The following is a 20,860-nucleotide window of genomic DNA, read 5'->3' as shown; positions in this document are numbered from 1 at the left end:
CCAGTTTACTGGCAGCCACCAACCTTTTCTCCATCTCTATAGTTTTGTCATTGCAAGAAGGTTTATAAAAAATGGAATATTTTGAGACCTGACTTTTTTTGTTCAGCATCATGCCCTTGAACTCCATCTCTGTTGTTGTATATGTCAGTAGTTCGTTCCTATTTATTACTGATTAGTTTTTCATGGTAGGTATGACTATACCACAGTTTTTTTAACCATTCCTCCATTGAAGGACACTTGAGTTGTTTTCAGTTTTTGCTACTGTGAAAAAGCTGTTGTGAATATTTGTGTACACATTTTTCGTGTGGATATAAGTTTTCACTTCTGTGGGATAAAGGCTCAAGAGTACAATTGCTGGGTCAGATGGTAAGTTTAGTTTCATAAGAAACTGCCAAACTGTCTTCCAGAGTGGCTGTACCATTTTATATTCCCACTACCCGTGTATTCGAGATCTCCACATCCTCACTAGTGTCTGGCGTTATCACTGTCTTTATTTTTCTGTTCAAATAGGTGTGTAGTGATATATCATTGTGGTTGTAATTTTCATTTCCCCAATAGCTAATATGTTGAACATCTTTTAATGTACTTACTTATCTATCTAGCTCTTTAACGAAATGTCTGCTGTTCCTGTCTTTTGCCCACTTTCTAATTGGATCATTTCTTTTTTTACTGTTGAGTTGTGAGTGTTGCTTACATATCCTGTGACGCAGGACCTCTGTCAGATACTGTGCTTTGCAGCTATTTCCTTCTAGCCTGTCCTGTGCCTACATTTACTAAATCTGTAACATTTTTACCATTTTCTAGAGGTTCTGATCTTCACTTGAGGAGATGGCTCCTACCTTTTAACCCAGGGAACTATTTTTTGCATTTCACCATTAAAGAACATTTTATCAAACTTTCTGGGGTTTTATCACAAAAGAAATAGTGTTTCTCCCCGCCCCCCCCCCACCCCGTTCCCTGCACTCCTTGTTCAAGAAATTCCTCCGCTCCCCTCTGGGGAAGTCTTTCCTCACCCTTTTTGTTTATGGTGATAAGATTATTTTCACCAGTATGGCCAGCACTCATGTGCTTTTCGATCTTGTTACCATGAAGCTAGCTCCTTTCAAGATTTATTCAGAATAATACCTTAAATAAAAACACTTTGTAACTTCATAAGGTCCTAGGGGTTTCTTTTGTCTTCTTTGTTTTGTTTTGGCTGTGTGGCCATCTATATTTTATTGTCGCTTTTTGCCATTTAAGTGTCAAAATTGTCATCGGAGACAATCAGCTGAGTCTAAGCTTTGTCAAGGAATTAGGGTGAAGTCATTTTTGCTCAAAATCTGCTGCCTCTGTTATCAGTATTGAAGGGCTAACAGCTCTGAAACCCTTGCCTTTTTCTCCAGCTGGAGAGATGTGAAGGTAAGTGAAAACTGGAATTTTTCAGGTGAACCTCTAATTAGTGTGTACCTGCCGTGTGCCAGACATTGCATGCTAGGATGATTTCTATTAAAAAGATTCAAGAAAGGCATTTGTTCTTTCAGCAACTGGAGTTTGATTTTCTTTATCATCTTGCTGATCAATGTCTACCCACAGTGTGAATGATGGAGGAGGAAAGCTAGAGCCACTGGCTTGTCACTTACCTAGTTGGTACCAGATTCAGGACAAGGACCCAAGTCTTCTACTCTTTAGAACAGTATTAGTCTAAAGCCCAAAGAAGTCATGATGTTTTGTCATTGGAAAACATTTTCTTCACAACACAAAAAGATAGCTAATTAGAATTTACTTAAACTTTCTAAGAGATTCCAAATAATAGAATTTTTAAACCATCAATTAAAATAAATGCTAAGGAAAAACAAATATACCCTTCTAACCATTGGCTAATTGGATACCCAGAAAACTTTCTAGTTATATTTTGCCTTCATTTTTAGATTATCTCACAATCACCACAAGCTGCTAGTTAGCAAAATTATTATGGGGCTAGCTCAGAATTTGCTATATTGTAATCAGCTTTGGTGACAGAAAATCCAGGGGGGACATGAATGAGGAGGAAAGGGTTCTCTCTACTGCCCCCAGATAAAGTGTATGAAAATCTGTTTCTATCTGCAGTGGATTCCTACTTCTCTCGCCAAAGGAACAGTAGATACTGTGTCTAAAATATGATCTCTGTACACGTTGCTAGGTTACTCAATTTGGAGCCTTTTTCTTTACAATACATAATCATAAAAAGCCACTGAGAGAGATATAGAGATACGAGACAGGGAGAGGAAATCAGTAGTGTGCATAAATGGGAAATTGATATTATCATTAAGACACTGGATATGGTAATAAATGTGTGACTAGAAAAGACGTTTGAATCCTAGCCAACACGGGGTTCCGTTTAGCCACAAACTCCAGTAAAATATTTTCAATTCTGAAATCTCCTATTTTTATTTTCCTAACTTCCTCAGAAGTGGGCGTTTCTGTGTGGATCCTTAAGAAAAGTTTTCCTACCAAATGAAATGGCAGTTTCCTCCAAATGACACACAAAAAGTGATCTGTTCCTTTTGTGTACTTTGAATGACTGCCCTCATCCCTGTAGTGTTTTGTGTCTCACCCAGATTATCAGCAACTCTAGCATTCATCTCTAATGCTATTTCTGATTTCCTGTAAATGAGCCCTGAGTTTACCTGGAGAATCTTATAACTCTTGTATGTTCTCTGAAGGCTACATACATGTAAACTATCAGAACCATGTGTCACTGCCTTCCTGCCAGGGCTGGTCTATTGGCCACCTGGTGCCCCCTTCCCTCCTTGTTGCTCTGTTGTCCCTCTTTGGGTGTGTACTCCCCCACCCCCATGCTGTGGTCCCATGGGCCTTCTCTCCGTCTCTGGGTCACACGAGCTCTTTCCTGCCTCCGTGGCTTGTTGTGTGACCTGCCAGGGATCTCCTGGTCCCTCATGGTTTTCAGATGCTGCCTCCTTAGGGAACCCCTCCCTGAGCACATAAAACTTACTGTCTATCACAGACCTCTGCCTGCTGCCTTTCTAACACTTCCTCATACCTGTTTCTCCCACTAGAATATAAAAACTCTCTGGAGGTAGGGACACACTGGGCTCTGAAATACTTGATTGATGAATGATGGAATACGTGAATTTTTAAAATTTTTGTTGGAATATAGTTGATTTACGATGTTGTATTAGTTTCAGGCATACAGCAAAGTGAATCAGTTCTACATGTACATACAGCCGCTCTTTAGATTCTTTTCCCATATAGACCATTACAGAGTATTGAGTTCCCTGTGCCATACGGTAGGTCCTTATTAGTTATCTTTTTTGTATGTAGTAGTGTGTATGTGTCAATCCCAATCTCCCAGTTCATCCCTCCCCACTTCCCCCTTGTAACCATAAGTTTATTTCCTACATCTGTAACTCTATTTCTGTTTTGTAGATAAGTTCATTTGTAGCCGTTTTTTAGATTCCACATATAAGCGATACCATGTGATATTTGTTTTTCTCTGTTTGACTTACTTCACTCAGTATGACAATCTCTAGGTCCCAAAGGCTTCTTGGAAATGGGTACTTGAGCTGAATTTGAAAAGTGATCTTTGCAAATAAGATCATCTATACCATTTTTCTAGATTCCACATATATATGTTAATATATGATATTTGTTTTTCTCTTTCTGACTTACTTCAACCTGTATGACACTCTCTAGGTCCATCCACGTCTCTACAACTGACCCAATTTTGTTCCTTTTTATGGCTGAGTAATATTGCATTGTATATCTGTACTGTATCTTCTTTATCCATTCCTCTGTAGATGGACACTTAGGTTGCTTCCATGTCCTGGCTATTGTAAATAGTGCTGCTATTAACATTGGGGTGCATGTCTTTTTGAATTATGGTTTTCTCTGGGTATATGTACAGTAGAAACTAACACTACATTGTAAAGCAACTGTACTCCAATAAAAATTAGTTTAAAAAAAAAAGAAAAGTGATCTATGTGAAGATAGCAGGGGATAGAAAAATCAGAGCGTTTTTGACAAGAGAGGTTTGTGTGAAGGTGCTGTTATAAAATAGTAAGTTTTGGGACTTCCCTACTGTCCAGTGGCTAGGACTCTGCACTTCCACTGCAGGGGGCATGAGTTCCATCCCTGGGCCCAGAACTAAGATCCCACATCCTGCATGCTGCCCAGCGCAGCCAAAAGGGAAAAAAAAAAAAAAAATAGTAAGTTTTGGAATGGAGGTGGGCCTGTGCGTGTCTGTACTGGGCTGGGAGGGACATGGTGATAAAGTATAAGCTCTGGGGAGCCAGGAAAAGCTTCTAACCAGGGGAGGGACCTTATCACAATGGCAGCAGTGTGGGGTCTGGTACATGAGTAAGAGGGTTCAGTTTTAATTGCCAAGGAGTAAAAATCTCTGCACCCCACTTCCTGTCTTGTTGATTTTTTTTGCCTCGTCAGTGACTAAGCTCCTTGGCACCCCAGAGTGAAACAGAATAGAAGTAAAAACTGGAATGGTATTTACAGATGCCTACTCTGTGTCAGGCATTGTACCTCTAATACCGTAGGCTGTGAAAACCAGTGTACAGGATACTTTTCAGTGGTGGTTTTCCCAACGTAAAACGAGGCACATCTTACAGATTTAGCTATTGGTGCCTGAGCCAGTGAAGACAACTCCTTACCTCCTTAAATAGGAGGGAGATGTATGTAACTTAATAAATGTAATCAATATATGCATTACCTTGCACAGTAATAATTACGTATCTGCAGACAACCACAGATAAGAAATAGAGCTATTGAAATATGTGCTTCTTTTAAGAAACTTCCAAGAGCTGCATGGAAGCCTCTGTTGTATTCTTGCTGTCAGTTTTGCTTTCAACATGTCATTTGCTCTCTGGAAACCTGACTTTCTTCTGCCTGGACCTCCACACTATAACGTGTTCCAGCTGTAACATCCTTAGATTACTTATGCCACAGATTTTACTGTGTTTTGAAACTGAACTGGAGTACAATGGCTGAATTTACTATTTTTTGCATTTATTTACAAAGCTGCATTCTGGGGAAATAATTCAGTCAGCAAAGATATTTATTTTGCACGAAAAGTGGTCATTTCAGTCTTGAAACTAGTTCATGTTATCACCACAGAAAAGGAAACTGTTTTTGTTTGTTTGTTTGTTTGTTTTTCAGAATAGTAGGGTTCAGAGCTGTTGCTTCTTGATAGGGGAAGGGCAGTTGCCATAGCAACCTAACAGCCTCTGGAGGGAATGTGGTCATGGCCTTAAGCATCCGGCAACCCACCCAGTTTGGAGAGCCCCTCTGAAAAGAATTTCCTTTCATGGAAATCGAATTACTGAAATAAAAAGAGTTGAATTTCTGTAGCTCAGATGTGTCCGTAGGTTCGTGTTGCACACTTAATGTAATGAAAAGCAAAGCGTTTATTAGTTGTGTACATACACAGATGAGACCTAGAAGGACACATTAAACGGTAAACTGCTTGTGACTATGGATGACTTTGTTTTTTGCTTCTTTTGTTTTGCACATGTAAACTTTTAAGAAATAAATGTTATTTTACAAACCTTAAGAAAAAAGCATTTATAATAAACACAGTATATGGGATTTTCTTCAGGAATGAGGTTCAATCTATTGCATGTTCATTATTCCCTAAATAGGCTATCAAACACCCAAAGCCATCTTTACCCTTTTGTCACGTGAGCTACAGAGCTTGAAAGCCGTTTCAACAAGATGCTGATCGAAAGTTTTTATCAATATTTGGGGCATTCAGTGAGTGTTCTTAGGTGGAGGAAACTCATGGCATGGAGAAATCTGCTCAAGCTGTGCTGAGTGAAACAAGTGACTTAACACTCTCATCTAATCCTCGTATAACAGTAACAGAAACCAGCAATCGGTGGGTCTGCCTCCAGAATTGCTCGCAGGGCAGATTGATGTGTGAACACTATATTTACAGGACCAAAACCCCACTATGTTTGCTCTGCGGCTGTGTTTAATGGTTATCAGTTTGGCACGTGGCATGATTGTTTTGGAGAGAGAATAGACGCTTCAGATTTCCTTCTGGCAATTCTGGAGTCACTGAAATACCTACTGCCGAAGTGAATCATATGAACTTAATTAGATTTGCTACATCATTAGCATTTGAGGAAACCTAAGGAAAATCCTTGTGGGTTGGTGATTGGTTAGGTCAAATAGAAGCACGCTTATTGAGGGGGCTGGAAATTGAAAAAGATGAAATTCTAATGCCTCGTAACCCAGATATATTCTCTACATAAATCATTTTTTAATCCAGCTGTCAAAGTGATACTTTCCCAGGGATGACCGAAATGCTTGTCTCAGACCACTGGGACCTCTCTGCTTCCAGGCACAGGGATGGACTCCTCTGTACACGGCCAAGTGCACTTGATGGCATGTGTGTGTGGACAGAGAGCTTTACACCTATAGTGAGAGCTCACGGCTATTTAACAGACACCCCAGGGCCAGCTGGGCAGGCTGTGCCAGTAACCACTAATTGAAGTTGGCAGACCTCATACCACACTTAAATTTACATTTTAACTTTAAGGTGAACTTCATTGCAATGTATTGTCTGTTGTTTTCATTGCAGGAAAAGAACTTAATTTTCTTCCCAAAAGACATTGCTTTAAATGCTCCAGAAATTTTCTTTTGTACTTTGGATTCTGCAAAGTGACTTAATCATGGAGAAGAGCCATAAAATATTTACTGTGAGGAGAGGATTGCATTTCGTATTCCGATTTAAGTTAAGGCTAGGATACAACCTGTAACCTGTGTTTATTGAAACGATTTTTCTAATCTATCAAAAAGCCGTCACATTCTTTATCAAATGACTTAGCCACCTAAGTTCATCTAGATGCTATCAGCGATAGGGAAATAAATGAAAGCAAGCAAATTTAAATTCCTGGTGAAGCACTTGAATGATTTTTTTTTTTTAACTTTTAGAAGAAGAAACTTTAAACGTACAGCCTACCATAGATTGAACATACAGTTTTTCCTGAAAATTCAGGATCAGCTTCAGAACCCCAAAGTGGCAGGTCGTGCTCTGCACTCAAGCAAGTTGCTGGTAATTAACTAGAAACAAGTTCCAATATTGTCCCCTACACCTTCCCCTCAGTGTCTCCCCAGTGAGTACATAAAAGATGCAAAACATATCTGTCCGAGCTTAACCTCCTGTAACTCTAATTAAACAGACCCATCTATTCCTCCCCGCCCCCTCCAAGGCACTAGACTGCTAAGCTTTTTATTAAAATTGAAAAAAAAAAAAATCTTGATTGGAATTGACATAAATGAGCAGACAATTTCACCAGTTTCTCTTTCCCATGTATAATGGTAGCCCTGGATACAAATTTTACCTTGTATCCAAGCAAGACTCTTTTGCCCACTTTTAAAGTCTTGCAGCGCACTCAAGGGTAACCAGGCCAGCTGGTTCAAATACCGCCAGGGCTGCATGTACCTGTGTGACCTCGGTCACCTCATTTAACCTTCATCAGCCTCGGTGCCTCACTTGCTGCCACCACCTAGGCTAGTTGAAAGGATTAAGTGAGATGATATACATAATTATACTTGTTTATTATTAAAGAAGAACATCTCTTGATTACTATTTAGTGAATCTCTGGCTTTTCTGTTCTCTGTCTACATGTACATACTCCTTTTCCTGAACCTATAGGCATAAGGACAAACACATTTTTTTTTCCTGTAGCTTCCGCGTTGTTTCTTAGGATATTCATCACGCGTTGCTTAAAGACAAAATTATTTTTCTGTGTCCATGTGTGCTTGTGCACATCATTATCTGTGATATATGACAAATAGCGAATCTCATGTGATCTCTTTGGGGGATCAGTGCTATGTGTCTTAGCCTGGTGCCTAATTGAGGGACCTGATTAAATTTTTATATAGTGCAGCTCCAAGTAAGGAGATAAAAAATAGTAAGTAAATGCTCTGGTCCATTCAAATAAAATATGTGAACATCACCTATTTATAGGAACTATATAAATGTAGTTCATCAAAATGTACTAATGAACAGTATCTCTGGGCATTTCTAATATTAAATATTTGCACTTAACTGTAAAAGTAACCAGAACCAGGTCTCAGTTACTAACTACTTCTTCATTAGCGTATCTATGGTTTAATCAGGCTTATTAGAAATTTGTCCACACTGAGCATACAATACAGACTTTGTGAGAATATGTGCAGAATTGGGTTCCTCTCATGGGCCTACAATTTATACAAAGTTGGAAGTAGAAAAGGGGATGTGCATTATCCCCCTAATTCTCAAATATCTCTGGATTCTTGACATTTCAACATGAAAATGTGTGTATGCGTATAGACATTCAACCTGAAAAGCTTCTTTGCAAGAAATATTAACCAACTGTAAAGGTAGAAACATACATATGTAAATACAGTAAAGAAGAAAATATATTTTGGATTCTGTATTACATTTTTATTGGATGCAGACCATAATTACAATGGCTAGATTTGTTTTAAGGAATAGGTTAAACTCATCATATTAGCAAAAGTTATCTGCAAATAAATAATGAGAGCTTTTATAGACCTTTTCTTTACTCACGTCAGAGATTCCTGCCAGAAGCTTGTTTGCTTTGTTAATTTGTTCAATTATTAAACTTTGAGAATGCTACTACTACTGGCATCTACTTAACAAGTTTGGGAATAAACCTCCCTAATAATTGATGGTAGCCTGAAACATTTATTTCTGTGCTTTTCTTATTAAAATTGCAGTGATCTGGTGAACAGAATTAAACTGCTGAAAAATAACTTGGTCTGATTTATTCATTCAGCAAAACCAAGCTTAAAGGCTGTGTTGCTATGACACCCAAGATTAACTTAAAAAAAAAAAGTATGCTTAATTTCAGTAAAAACATTGACACATCTCTTTTGGCATTATGTAGGTAAAATAAAGTTGATTTTTCCCTTTTCCTTGATATTTTTTACATTTAGAAAGTTGTTTTAGCATTCTTTTAAACATAAACTAGAAATTTAACACATTTAAAGAGTAACAGAAAACAGTAAAGAAAAACCCATTATACTGTAACAAAAGAGTATCATTTGTAAAATAGCAAATATTTTAGCCCTTTTTTGTTTCTTTTTATCCAGCTTCTTAAACTTTTTAGAAAGATGGTGCCAGATGGGGGAAATCACTCTATTCCAGTAGTTTCGTTTTATAATTAGTCTTGAAACTTAAAAAATAGGTTGCAAAATCGGGACAGTGACAAATCCTACTAGAAGTTTTCTGAGTGCAGGTTCAATCCCCCAGACTCTAAAAGAATATATTTTCTATGCCATGAAACAAAGGAATCATCAGGTCCCTTTAGCCAGGATTGATTTCTGCCTTCTGAGCACCATTTGGTGTTGAGAGAATACTATACAAAGAATTTTGTCGCAGAACAAGCAGAAAAATCGAATGCTTTGTAGGATCATCAAAAGTTGTTTTACAGGAGCATTTTAAATTTCCTAGTGCCAAGCAAAGCAAAAATCCTACCTTACAGAGAGCGATTTGTTCATGAGACGACCCACTGCTGCTAGTCGCTTATGTTTATCATTATGCATTCACATTCTAGGGAAATTCCACTTTCAAACTTTGCTGCCGTGTGGATGCTTTCTTCTATAGAAAGAATTTTGAGCTATAAAATTTGACCAGCTTCGGCATCTGTGGAAATTTGAGAGCATTGCCTTTTTTTTTTTTTCCTCTCTATTGAATGTAAAGTGTTTTAACAAAAGCATTGTAGCCACAGTACATATTAAATGTCCAAATTTGCACATAGTGTATCTCAAAAGAATTTAGACTTTTAACTTTTTAAACCTCAGAATATTTTTGGAGACTGATAGCAGCAAATCAGCAGGGGGTGTTATAGGAAGATCTAATGAAGAAATGATTTTTTTTTTAGCTTTCAGTTGAAAATGGTGAGGCTGCTTCAGGTCATAGCCCAAGACTGTATCTAGGGGAAAGTTTGAAAACAGAACCAAACCAAAGTGGTTTGGATGGGGTGCTAGTTTTAACTTTGTGAGTGCTAATTTAGTGTTTATGAAAAATTAAAATGAGTCAATGTTCGTAAAATATTTAGTACAGTCCCTGGGCCAAAATGAACACTATGTACTTTTTTAAAAAGTGACTTCTGATAAGATTATAAATTATAGAAAGAAGTTGTCACTTGCTTTCACTTATTTCTGATTTTAAAATAGTGAATTTTATTTATAAAATAAATTATTGACTTCAATGTTAAATTTTGATTTTAAAATTTGTTCTACCTCAGTTTCTACAGTAATGTAGAATTAATGCATAGAGATTCATAGATAATTTTATATTAAGATTTTGTATATTCTGACACAGCTGTTGAATTTGAACCATGAATCATTTCTATGTATATTTTAATATCATTCTCCAACTTTGTGTTAGGTAGCTAGACTGTATCCAGGGAAACCCATTTAGATCAGAAATAATATTTCTGTCTAACTTCAGAAAAGAGGCTTCCATTTTAAAAATGGAGTTTGAATTTAAATGACTATCCTAACTGAGAATTCAGTTCCATTCTTTAACTAGATGAAAGAAATCTTGGAAAACAAAAGTTGTACCAAATTGCCAGTAATTTGCATTAAAGAGGAAGAATTGAGCTTTTTTTTTAGGTCAGCAGACATTGAAGATATTCTAGTGAAGTTAAGTAATAGAGATCTTAGCTTTTAATTTAGTCAAGATTATGATTATAAATGAAAGCTTTGCTGAAATAATTGGGATTGACTATAATGTTTTAGGTGCTATACAAATCTGGATGAAATTATATTATTCATATACTGTCTTATTTAGTGATATTGGTTCAACTGTGTCTTAAAAGTGAGAGACCTCATATCAACAAGTGTTTGCATCTCATGTGCATGGTGTTAGAAAAATAAAATAAACATAGCTGTAATGAGGGGGGAAGCATCCTGTTAGTTTAGAGGTAGATTAGGGACTCTACTGTCTGAAGAATAAATTTCATAGGTCTGTGCTATATGCAAAATTGGTACAGACGTACAATGTATATTTTAAGCTCTGTTTTAAAAACACGATACATTCTATTTACACCATTAGCTTAAATGAAACATTTTATTTTACATTAGTAAAGTTGTATTTATTTAATTCAGCAATGAAATTAATTTGGAGTTGCTGGCACAGTGCCTTCACAGGTTTCTGTGACTCATTTGTCATTCAAGACACCAGCATCATTTTTTCCTCATCTGCTAAAACATGTTTTGGCCGTGGGCAAGTGTTCATGGTAGATTTAAAACAAATATTCTCTGATAATATTTGGAAACTGGGTGATGTCTAACCTTATGTAAATAATCAGGACTAATCAACTTAAAATCAAAATGTAAGTCTCTAAGTTCATGGAACTTTAAAGCTATCAAACATGCATCATTTTGGTATATTAATTTAGTTTTTCTCATAATATTTTGGTTTAACTCTTGCTCTGTTCATTTTGATCCCTAGACAAAGAATTGCATTTAGAAGCAAAACCTGTTGTTTCTTGTTAAATAATAACTAACAAGGACTAAATGGTATTGGAATTTAGGTTTAAAACTTCACAAATCACTTAAAGCTATTTCTTAATGTTTTTCCTAGAGAAGAAACGATAACTCTATGATCTCTGTGTCTTGTTCAGTGCTTGTAACGTTCATAGTTTAATTTACCCTCACTCCCAACGCCCTCTTAGAAACAAAATGTATTCTCCTAGTTTAAATGCATTATGGTGGCGTCATAATTATTATGTGATATAACCCGGACCTTTTTGTTTGCAAAGTAATTTAAAAAATCCGTTTTCTGAGCTATTACTTTGAAATTAAGTTGTGGACTGATGGTTCTCATTATTCCAAGAAGGAACATAAAATCTGGATTTATCAGATAATCCTATAGGCAATGTCTTTTGACTTTGATGTGTTTCTCATTGCAGTGACCTGCATTTCTGACTTTCCATTAAATGTTTAGGAAAATTAGTTGAATAGTTTTTCAGGAAAGTGAAAGGGATTCATCATCCTGTATCAACTATAAGAAAGTAGGAACATATATGAAAGACCTAAATTTTCTTATCTCACTTTAAACTTCACAATTTTCCAACTCGAGACGCTATGTGGTCTTATGCAATGGGCTGTATCCAACTTTCTGTCATTAGAAGGACTGAAAAATAATTATTCCAAAATTGTTCTTAGAAAGAAATCTGAGTCTGAAATTGCCTTGAATTAAAAAACAAAAAACAAGCGACTGCTTTAAAAATAAATCAAATGATATTTTATGGGCTTTATTCTTGACTTTTTTGAAGTGTGTGTGCCTCGGTTATATGCAGTTATCTGTTGGGCTCTTTTACTTGGAACCTTCCTGTAACTGACTGACCAGGCTACTTTTCTATAGTAGCAATGCTTGGAAATTAAGTTCTTTCCCGGGGAAATGGTGGGGGGTGGGGGCGGTGGATTTTTTAACCATTTCTGGAGCTTCTGACTTCCTGATCTGGCCACACTTGTTAACCTGTCGTTCTAGGCCCAGGAACTGGCAGTAAGTGTGTAGGCCCCCTGCTCCTCAGCAGGGGGCAGCACCAGATCCTGCCTTTCACTGGATGCAGCTGCCCTCCTTCAGGAACTTCAGTGGTCCCCACCCTCCTTCCTCATACAGCACTTAAACTTGTCTTGGTATTTTCTTGCATTTTTTTTTTTTTAAATTTTATTTATTTATTTATTTATTTATTTATGGCTGTGTTGGGTCTTTGTTGCTGTGCGCGGGCTTTCTCTAGTTGCAGTGGGCGGGGGCTACTCTTCGTTGCGGTGCGCAGGCTTCTCACTGTGGTGGCTTCTCTTGTTGTGGAGCACAGGCTCTAAGGCATGCGGGCTTCAGTAGTTGTGGCACTTGGGCTCAGTAGTTGTGGCTCGCGGGCTCTAGAGCACTGTGTCAGTAGTTGTGGTGTATGGGCTCAGTAGCTGTGGTGCACGGGCTTAGTTGCTCCGCAGCATGTGGGATCTTCCCGGACCAGGGCTCGAACCCATGTCCCCTGTGTTGGCAGGCGGATTCTTAACCACTGTGCCACGAGGGAAGCCCTTTTCTTGCATTTTTTAAGGCTCAGTAAGTGTCCAATAAATGGTGGCTGTCAGGCACTGTGTTACAACGGATATTACTTCTCAGTGTTGACTGTTCTGTATACCAGAATCTTGTCTTCAACGATGATTTGGGCTGTCATTTCAGATACCTTGTGTTTATTAGAACTTGAAAGATCTTAAGAGGAAAACAAAGACCTAGCAATTATTAGGTCAAGTAGACTTCAAAAACAAACAAACAAACAAACTCATAGAAAACGAGATCAGATTTGTGGTTACCAGAGACAGGGGTTGTGGGGGAGGGGGAATTGGATGAAGGTGGTCAAAATATACAAACTTCCAGTTATAAAATAAATAGTACTAGGGATTCGCTGTACAACAGGATAAATATAATTAACACTGCTATTTGTTATATATGAAAGTTCTCTTCACAAGGAAAATTTTTTTTCTATTTTGTTAATTTTGTATCTATATGAGATGATAGATACTCACTGAACTTATGGTGATCATCATTTCATGATGGATGTGAGTCAGATCCTTATGCTGTACACCTTAAACTCATACAGTGCTGTATGTCGATTACATCTCAGTAAAACTGGAAGAAAAAAAACCCTTGCAATTATTGAGCACTATGGTATGTCAGGCATGAAAGCAGGTACTTCTCATAGGCTGCTGCCCAAGCTAGAGATGCAAAAAGGCAAGGTAACAACAGAGTCACAAAACAATAGAATATCACAAGGACAGATGGGTTAGAAGTGGATTTATTTAGAGAGAAACACGCTCGACAGACAGAGTGTGGGCCATCTCAGACGGTGAGAAAAGGCACAAGGACAGAATTTGTAATACTTCTCTTTTGCCGTTGACTAAACAGAGCCTTGGAGAGGTTAAATCCTAGTAGAACAAAGATTCCTTTCAGAGAGAATTCCAAAATCCATGCTGTATCAATTATATTATACAGCTTTGCCATAAAAACAAGAAAAAGATTTGTTGGGAGTGACAATAGCCCCACTGCGGAATGCTGGAGGCTGATTTCAGCGATGTGACTTCTGTGACGTGGTGACAGGAGAATTTATGCCTGATGTCCTTAAAACTTTCATGGGGAAATGAGGCTAAGTGTTGAGACGTCTTGAGCGATCCCTTGAAAGCCCTAACTTCCATGCATCTACGTACACATGTAATAACCTATAACCTGTATTACATTCACCAAAGCATACGGATAAATGCAATACTTAATTTTTTGTGTGATGAGGACTGTTAAGATCTACTCTCTTAGCAGCTTGCAAATTTACAATACAGTGTTATTAACTTCAGTTGATATTAAGTACACTTAATTTTTAAAGCCTATCAGTAATATTTTGTCTTAATCATGGATCCTATTTTATTAATTTTTATTTATTTTTATTTTCATCTGCTAGAAAATTTACAGGATCTCTGTCGTCTGCAATTTCTCCAAGATACTTAAAAATTTATTTTGTTTTGTTACAGAAAATCGGCAAATAGAGAATTTTTCTTTTGCCCGGGTCTATGATTTTTATGATTTGAAATTGTTATTTCACATTGTTTGCTTCCTTTTCTGGTTATAACATGCATAGCAACCCAGATGGCTAATACATAAACAATTTGAGTTATGCTTCTTTAAATTATTTAGGATAGCCTAGGAGTTTCCTGATACCCAGGACCATCTGTTTATTGCTCTATGTGTTACCTTCATGCTTAAGTGTGTGCTTTCAGCTTTTTCACGTCTTAACGTCTACCTTCCTTATATACGTGGGAAAGGCTTCTTAGACCGAATTTAACCCTTTTGAGGCTCTGTTGTAAAACCTTAATCCCAGCTTGCCTTCCATTTTATTTTTATTTTTTCTTGTTATTGCTGTTCTCAGTAGTTGTGCTTCAAAATTTGCAGAATGTATGTAGTCAGGTTTGAGTCTTAACTTGGCTCTGTACGTAGCTTGTCAACCTTGGGCAAGTTCCTTCACCTTGGTTTCTTCATCTGTGAAATGGAATATAATACCTACCTCATAGACTTGTTAAAATGTTTAAATGAGATAAAATACAACTCATTTAGCACCACACCTGCTACATCATAAGTACGGGTTACTATTATTATTATTAACATATTTTGGAAAGAAAATTCTCATCCTTACAAAAAGACATATTCAGAAGTAAATTGAAATACCCTATATTAGAGTTTCGTGCAAGGGTCTTTTGGAAGGAATATCTGTTTTTCTCAAAGCATCTGATTATTTATACCACAAGCACAGTACATGTAGGTGTTACTACCTGATTGATTTAGAGTTTACTTTCAGTTCTTCTCATTGGATCCAAGGTGAAACTTTGGACCATGAATAGCTGGAAGGAAGTTTCTCCTGGCACCTGGCTGGGTTCTCTTCTGTTGCCCCTGGTTACATGTTCCACTGTGATTTGCTTTGTAACCTCACCGTCCCATCTGTCATTGTTCCGTGTGGATTGAGCCAGTCCACATACAAGCTCCACAGGAAGAGAGACCAGAAACTGGTACTTCTCATCTTAGCCCCTGTGCTGGAGACTACCTGCAATCCTCATGACAACCCTGTGGGTTAGGTAACTATTTATTCCGAATTTTATGCCGATTAATATTTCTGAATCAAAAATCGTCACAGTTTAAAAAATGTAAGTGTACTTATGTGACCAATGGAAAAGAAGAATGTGATGAATCTGGATTGTTTTGAAAATTCAGGGCATATGGTTGCTGTAGTCATGGTGTCAAAATGTGTATAAGGAAGAGAGATACTTTGTGCAGGATTAATCTGGCACATTGATCTATAAATCTGCCAATGAGTTTCAAATATTCCTTTTTCTGTGTGTGTGTGTGTGTGTGTGTGTGTGTGTATGTACAGCTTCTATATGAAAAAAACTGAGCTTGAACAAGGATGCCAGTTTTAATGGTTGCCCAAAGAAACATGTAGTCACACATAAATCATTCATATGTGAACCAGTTCAGTGGGAAGTAACTCTGTATAGCTGCTTGACCCAAACATCTTATTTCCAGTTGCTTTAAAAGAAGTTTTAACACAAGTCCGTGGAAAGAATAACTTGGCTCTTTAATATACTTTAGATAGCAAAGCGCTAAAATTTCATACTGTTTCCATAGGTTAGGGTATATCCTTATAAAACTGAATCATATATTCTTGAATTATCTTCCATGATTTTTATAATTACTTTTTATATATTTATATATAGTAATTTATAATAATTTAATTCCATATACCTTACAGTAATTGTTTCCAAATTAAGAAAAGGCTATATATAAAATCACAAATTTGTGTTAACACAAAATAGGAACTTTTATCCACATAAGATGATTCTTCTTTTTACTCTTTACTTTTATATCAGTGCCAATTAATTACAAAAGTAATACTGTGTCATAAAAGCTCCAACAATACATATAAGGTACAAGTAGAGTCCTTTGTCACTTCCTTGTCACTCCTAGCCTCCAAGGGTGGCCTCTGTTGACAGTTCAAGTGTGACCTCACAGACCTTTTTCTACGCTCCTGCAAACATGTAGGTGTATTCCTGTAGAGTGATTCTCACATTCTTGAGAAATTAGAAGCATTGCTGTTTAAAAATAAATTTTAGTTTGGTGATGTTGGTCGTTCTGCTAAAAGGAGTGATTTTCACAAACACTGAAACATCATTTTGTCATAGGCCAGCTTTCCAGGGAACTAGTTTGAAAGAATAATATTTTATAACAGGTGTAAAATCAAAGGTATTTAAGGGAAATATTTCCCCCTGGCTTTTCTGCATTTTGCTGTGCCCGTGGAGAGTTTGTGTATGAAGAATGCAGTATTCAGGGGAGGCGGAAAAACAGCTCGTGTCAACTAAAGTAATAAACTGAGTTAATCCCAAATTGACAATTTAAATCCCTTTAAAATAACTTGTTTCAATCAAGAAACCGTCTACCCAATCTGTCATCTCTTTTGAGCTTATTAGTAGTGGAATTTCTTAGGTGACTCTTTAAACCTTATGTCTGCAAGGTTCTCAGGTTATTGATGAAGACTTCCTGTTGCTGGGAAAACCAGCACTATTCGGTGTTTGATACTGTAAGTCGCAGTAGTTCTTTTGGGGGCAGGGAGAGTGTGTAAATAGCCAGCTGCTTCCCTTTGGAGGTGACTGTTCTGTTCCCAGGCCCTTTCTGCCCTGACACACTCGTCACTGGGAGAAATATATACAGAAGATAGGGACCGAGCATCAGCATTCCTTTAAAAATTTCTGCTCAAATGAAATGTAAAAATACAGTTAGTAAAATATGTAAGAACATGTGGACCTTTCCAAAGCATTTGTGACACAAAGCAATGGAGAAAGTGGATGTGTAAACTCAAAGATGTGATTTCAGGTAATAGCTGTGAATGGTAATACCATTTTCCTAAGAATAGTTTAATCACATATCTCTTTTTAGATTTCTTTTAACTCTCTAAACATTTTATTTTCAAATTTGAATTTGTCACTTGAATAACATTTTTTTTTTTTTTCCTGAAGATAACTTTCTACAGGGTCTCCTGTGGTCAGGATCTTACTTTTTTTTAAATTAATTAATTAATTTTTTATTGAAGTACGGTTGATTTACTATGTAGTGTTAGTTTCAGGTTACAGCAAAGTGATTCAGTTACACATATGTATATATTCTTAGGGATCTTACATTTTTTTGAACCAGATTTCTAGCCTCCTGGAGTTCATAGTCTCTCAGGGAAGATAGATAATTGGGCAAAAACAGTGGACTGTGCTGAGTTCAGTGCTGTGGGAGTTCAGAGCAGAAGCCTCTCCCTCATCAGTGGTGCAGAGTTGGGGAGGTGCTGTCAAGGAAGGCTTCCTGGTGGAGGTGACTCCCAAGGTGATAGCGGAGAGATGTTTGCACATCAGTTGGGCAAAGAGCGGTAGTGGGCTTGGGGTGTAAGTAGCCAGGGGACTGTCAGTGTCTGCAAAACCTGGCTGTGAGAGAGACCTGAACATTGGCAAGTAACTGGTAGTTCAGTCTGGCTGCATAGAGTAATTATAAATATTTATTGTGAAAGTAATACATGTTTGTCCTATATAAAATTTGAAAAATTCAAGAAACAAGAGAAAACATATACTGTCACTAATTTCAAGCTGCAGAATTTACTGTGAACATTTGTCATGATTTTGTCATACCTTACATTTATATTTGTAGAACAGCCTGTTTGGTGTAATTCCACTTTGTCTTAAGCAACAGATATGTATATAGGCATAAAATGCATATGCATATATGAAAACGTATCTTAAGTGAAACTCGGATCAGGCCAAACATGCTATTTGTTACCTGCTTTTTTCACATTATAATATTATTATAATGTGAAAAAATTATAATGCCTTTGGACGCCATTGTATTTGAAAGTGAAATGTTTCATTTCTGTGAATAAAATATTTTTGAAGTTAACCATCTGGATTCTTCTCTGCAGGAAGAATGTTTCCTGAACCTGGAGGCTCCTATATCAAGGGTATGTGGATACGACACGCCGTTCCCTCACATTTTTGAGCCGTTCTACATCCCAGACAAATGGAAGTGCTATGACGCCCTTCGGAAAATGATCAACTATTGACCACAGGTAAGTCTGCCCTGCATTTTGAGAAAGGTAGTGAGTGTTCCTCACATTAACGTCCTGTTGATCAAGGAACGACCGTCATCAGTGCGTTGTCTTTTCATAAATGGCAACTTCCAGAACAAAGTGTGGATTTCAGAAAAAAAAACGTGAATTTACAGTAGTATGTTTAAATTTAATAGAAATATATCAAGCATATGCATTATCTGATTTCTATAAAACTGATACATGCACATGTTAACATTGAATAATCACTAGATGAAGATGCCGTCTGCCATGATTGCAAATATACCTTACCCCGTTGTTCCAACTTTATCCTCATTTGTGTATATTTTTATCGGCAATTTAAACCGTTCATGAATCGGGTTAATTTCTGTTATTTAAAGATGGCCCTTCAGGCACCGTTAAATTGGACTCCAGTGATTTAAACTATATGATGACCCATAGCATTCTGAAATTTGCCTTCATGTTATCTTGAAAGATACGTTTGTTGAACAGGAAACCTATTTATTATGTATAAGGGAAATTGTTACTTAAAAAAAAAAAAAAAATCCAGCACCGCTACCATTCCCAGAACCTTTCTTGGCAAGTGAATGTTTTAAAATTATGGCTAATAAGTGACATTTATTCATTGTGATTTTCTAGGTCATGCTTTTCTGTCCCTCTAGCAGTGTTGTTCTAGCAAAAATGAATACCATTTGAAGACTGTTAAGTTAGTTTTCAGGGCTTTAATGTAGAAGATGCTATCACCAATACACTGATTTATTTTACCTTTGGCATTTTTTGAAATGGTTCAAAATGCGTAGATAGGGATTAAGTGCTTTACATTTTAATATCTAGGTTGTCCAAATAATAATAATACATTTTGAAGAACCATGATCTTTGAAAGGACAGGGAAGAATAGGCTTTATATAATAACCTAGCCCGTACTTTTTAAAGATTAGGAAATACTATGATTCTTGAATTCTGTGTATGGGTAGTAAAGCCAGCTCACCTCAGACCAAAGAGAGAGATACCTTTACATTTGGGCATGTAGAGAAAATAATGCCCTCCATCCACCACTATGATCCCCACCTTTTTGTAGTTCTATTCTATCCTCTATTCTGAGGATATTGTCATAGGCATTAGTAGGGCCGTTAGCCTACATGCCCCAGTATTCTTTCAGACATGCAGAGGTAGACACTGTGTTTCTGACGTCCTCTTAATGTCTGTGAGCGAATCTGGCTTCTACAGTCTCACTTAAGCCTGGTTAGAGGACTTCCTCACTTTTGTGTCCATCTTGTTCCTTGCATGGACCATCCATAATGGAAAGTCAAGGTAATACTGTGTGGCCATGTCCTTGTTGCTATTTTTAAAGTAATCTTTAGGTGCTGGTTTTAAATTTGGATATGTATTTCTTTTTAAACCTAAAAAAAAAAAAAAAAAATACTTAGACCTCTCGTGAAAATACGATAAAAGAAGAGTAGCTCTTCTACGCTAAAAGTTACCTATGGCATTAAAGAAAGTAGTCATGCAGTTGAGAAAGTCTGTATTTAATTCACGGTGGCCAGGGTGTCTATAATCGTTATTGACTTCTTTTACAGAAAAACCGGAAGATTAGGACTAGATACGGAAATATTTTTCTGAATTTTTTTATATTTCCTCTTCTTGAAAATAGAGTTTTTATGAAATGAACCGACTTGGATATTGGCTGAAAAATGATGAATTAATTATTGTATTCACACATATGAATTGATCATTTCCATTAAGAGTCATTTCAGATTAATTTTTAAAAATATTCTGCATGGTAGGCTTATAAATTCCATTTAATTGTGTCTGTAAATATTGGATGTGGGATACTATTCAATAAAGCAAAAATCAGACTGTCTTCAGCTTGTGTCTCTTTTTTGTTTTTGTAGCTACAGTGATCGTAGCTTGTTAATTACATCTGCATGGAAGTGAAATGTTTAGAAATGCTGATTTTTCAACTTTATTGTATTTGGTTTCATTCTTTATGGCTAAGACAGTTGTATGTTGATGAAACTTCTGGAATGTTTTTCCTTGTTCTTCCCTCTTGGTGCCAAGAAGGTGGTCTACTGAGGGGCAAGTTCACTTTTTCTCCAGAGTGTCGTGAGGCAGGAAGGATCATCTTTGCTTCTTCTGTTTCTTTTTCTGGGAGGTGGACAGCCTGAGCCTGTCTTCTGTTATAAAACCATCAAGCTTTTGCTGCAGTTTTT

The 20,860-nt window shown here is 37.0% G+C and overlaps 1 protein-coding gene and 1 long non-coding RNA gene across 3 annotated transcripts in view; one reads left to right on the top strand and one right to left on the bottom strand.

Moving 5' to 3' along the window:
* LOC118905114 overlaps nucleotides 1-9,584 on the bottom strand; it is a 93,418-nt gene extending 83,834 nt beyond the window's left edge. The window contains exon 1 of the long non-coding RNA XR_005022166.1: nucleotides 9,479-9,584. This is a non-coding gene — a long non-coding RNA (uncharacterized LOC118905114). The remainder of the gene's footprint in view (nucleotides 1-9,478) is intronic.
* The window catches only part of BCKDHB (branched chain keto acid dehydrogenase E1 subunit beta), a 238,506-nt gene extending 217,995 nt beyond the window's left edge, over nucleotides 1-20,511 (top strand). Inside the window, exons 10-11 of one of the 2 annotated variants that reach the window (XM_036871420.1) lie at nucleotides 18,504-18,644; nucleotides 20,222-20,511. In XM_036871420.1, the coding sequence (XP_036727315.1) occupies nucleotides 18,504-18,644 (141 nt within the window). In that variant the 3' untranslated portion in view covers nucleotides 20,222-20,511. Of the gene's footprint in view, nucleotides 1-18,503; nucleotides 18,651-20,221 lie in introns of both variants that reach the window. The other variant, XM_036871421.1, reaches the window with a different exon arrangement.
* The last annotated feature ends 349 nt before the right edge of the window (nucleotides 20,512-20,860 follow it).

The sequence above is a fragment of the Balaenoptera musculus genome, chromosome 12, assembly GCF_009873245.2.
Source record: "Balaenoptera musculus isolate JJ_BM4_2016_0621 chromosome 12, mBalMus1.pri.v3, whole genome shotgun sequence".
NCBI classification, from domain to species: Eukaryota; Metazoa; Chordata; class Mammalia; order Artiodactyla; family Balaenopteridae; genus Balaenoptera; species Balaenoptera musculus.
This window is presented reverse-complemented; position numbering and strand designations above follow the sequence as displayed.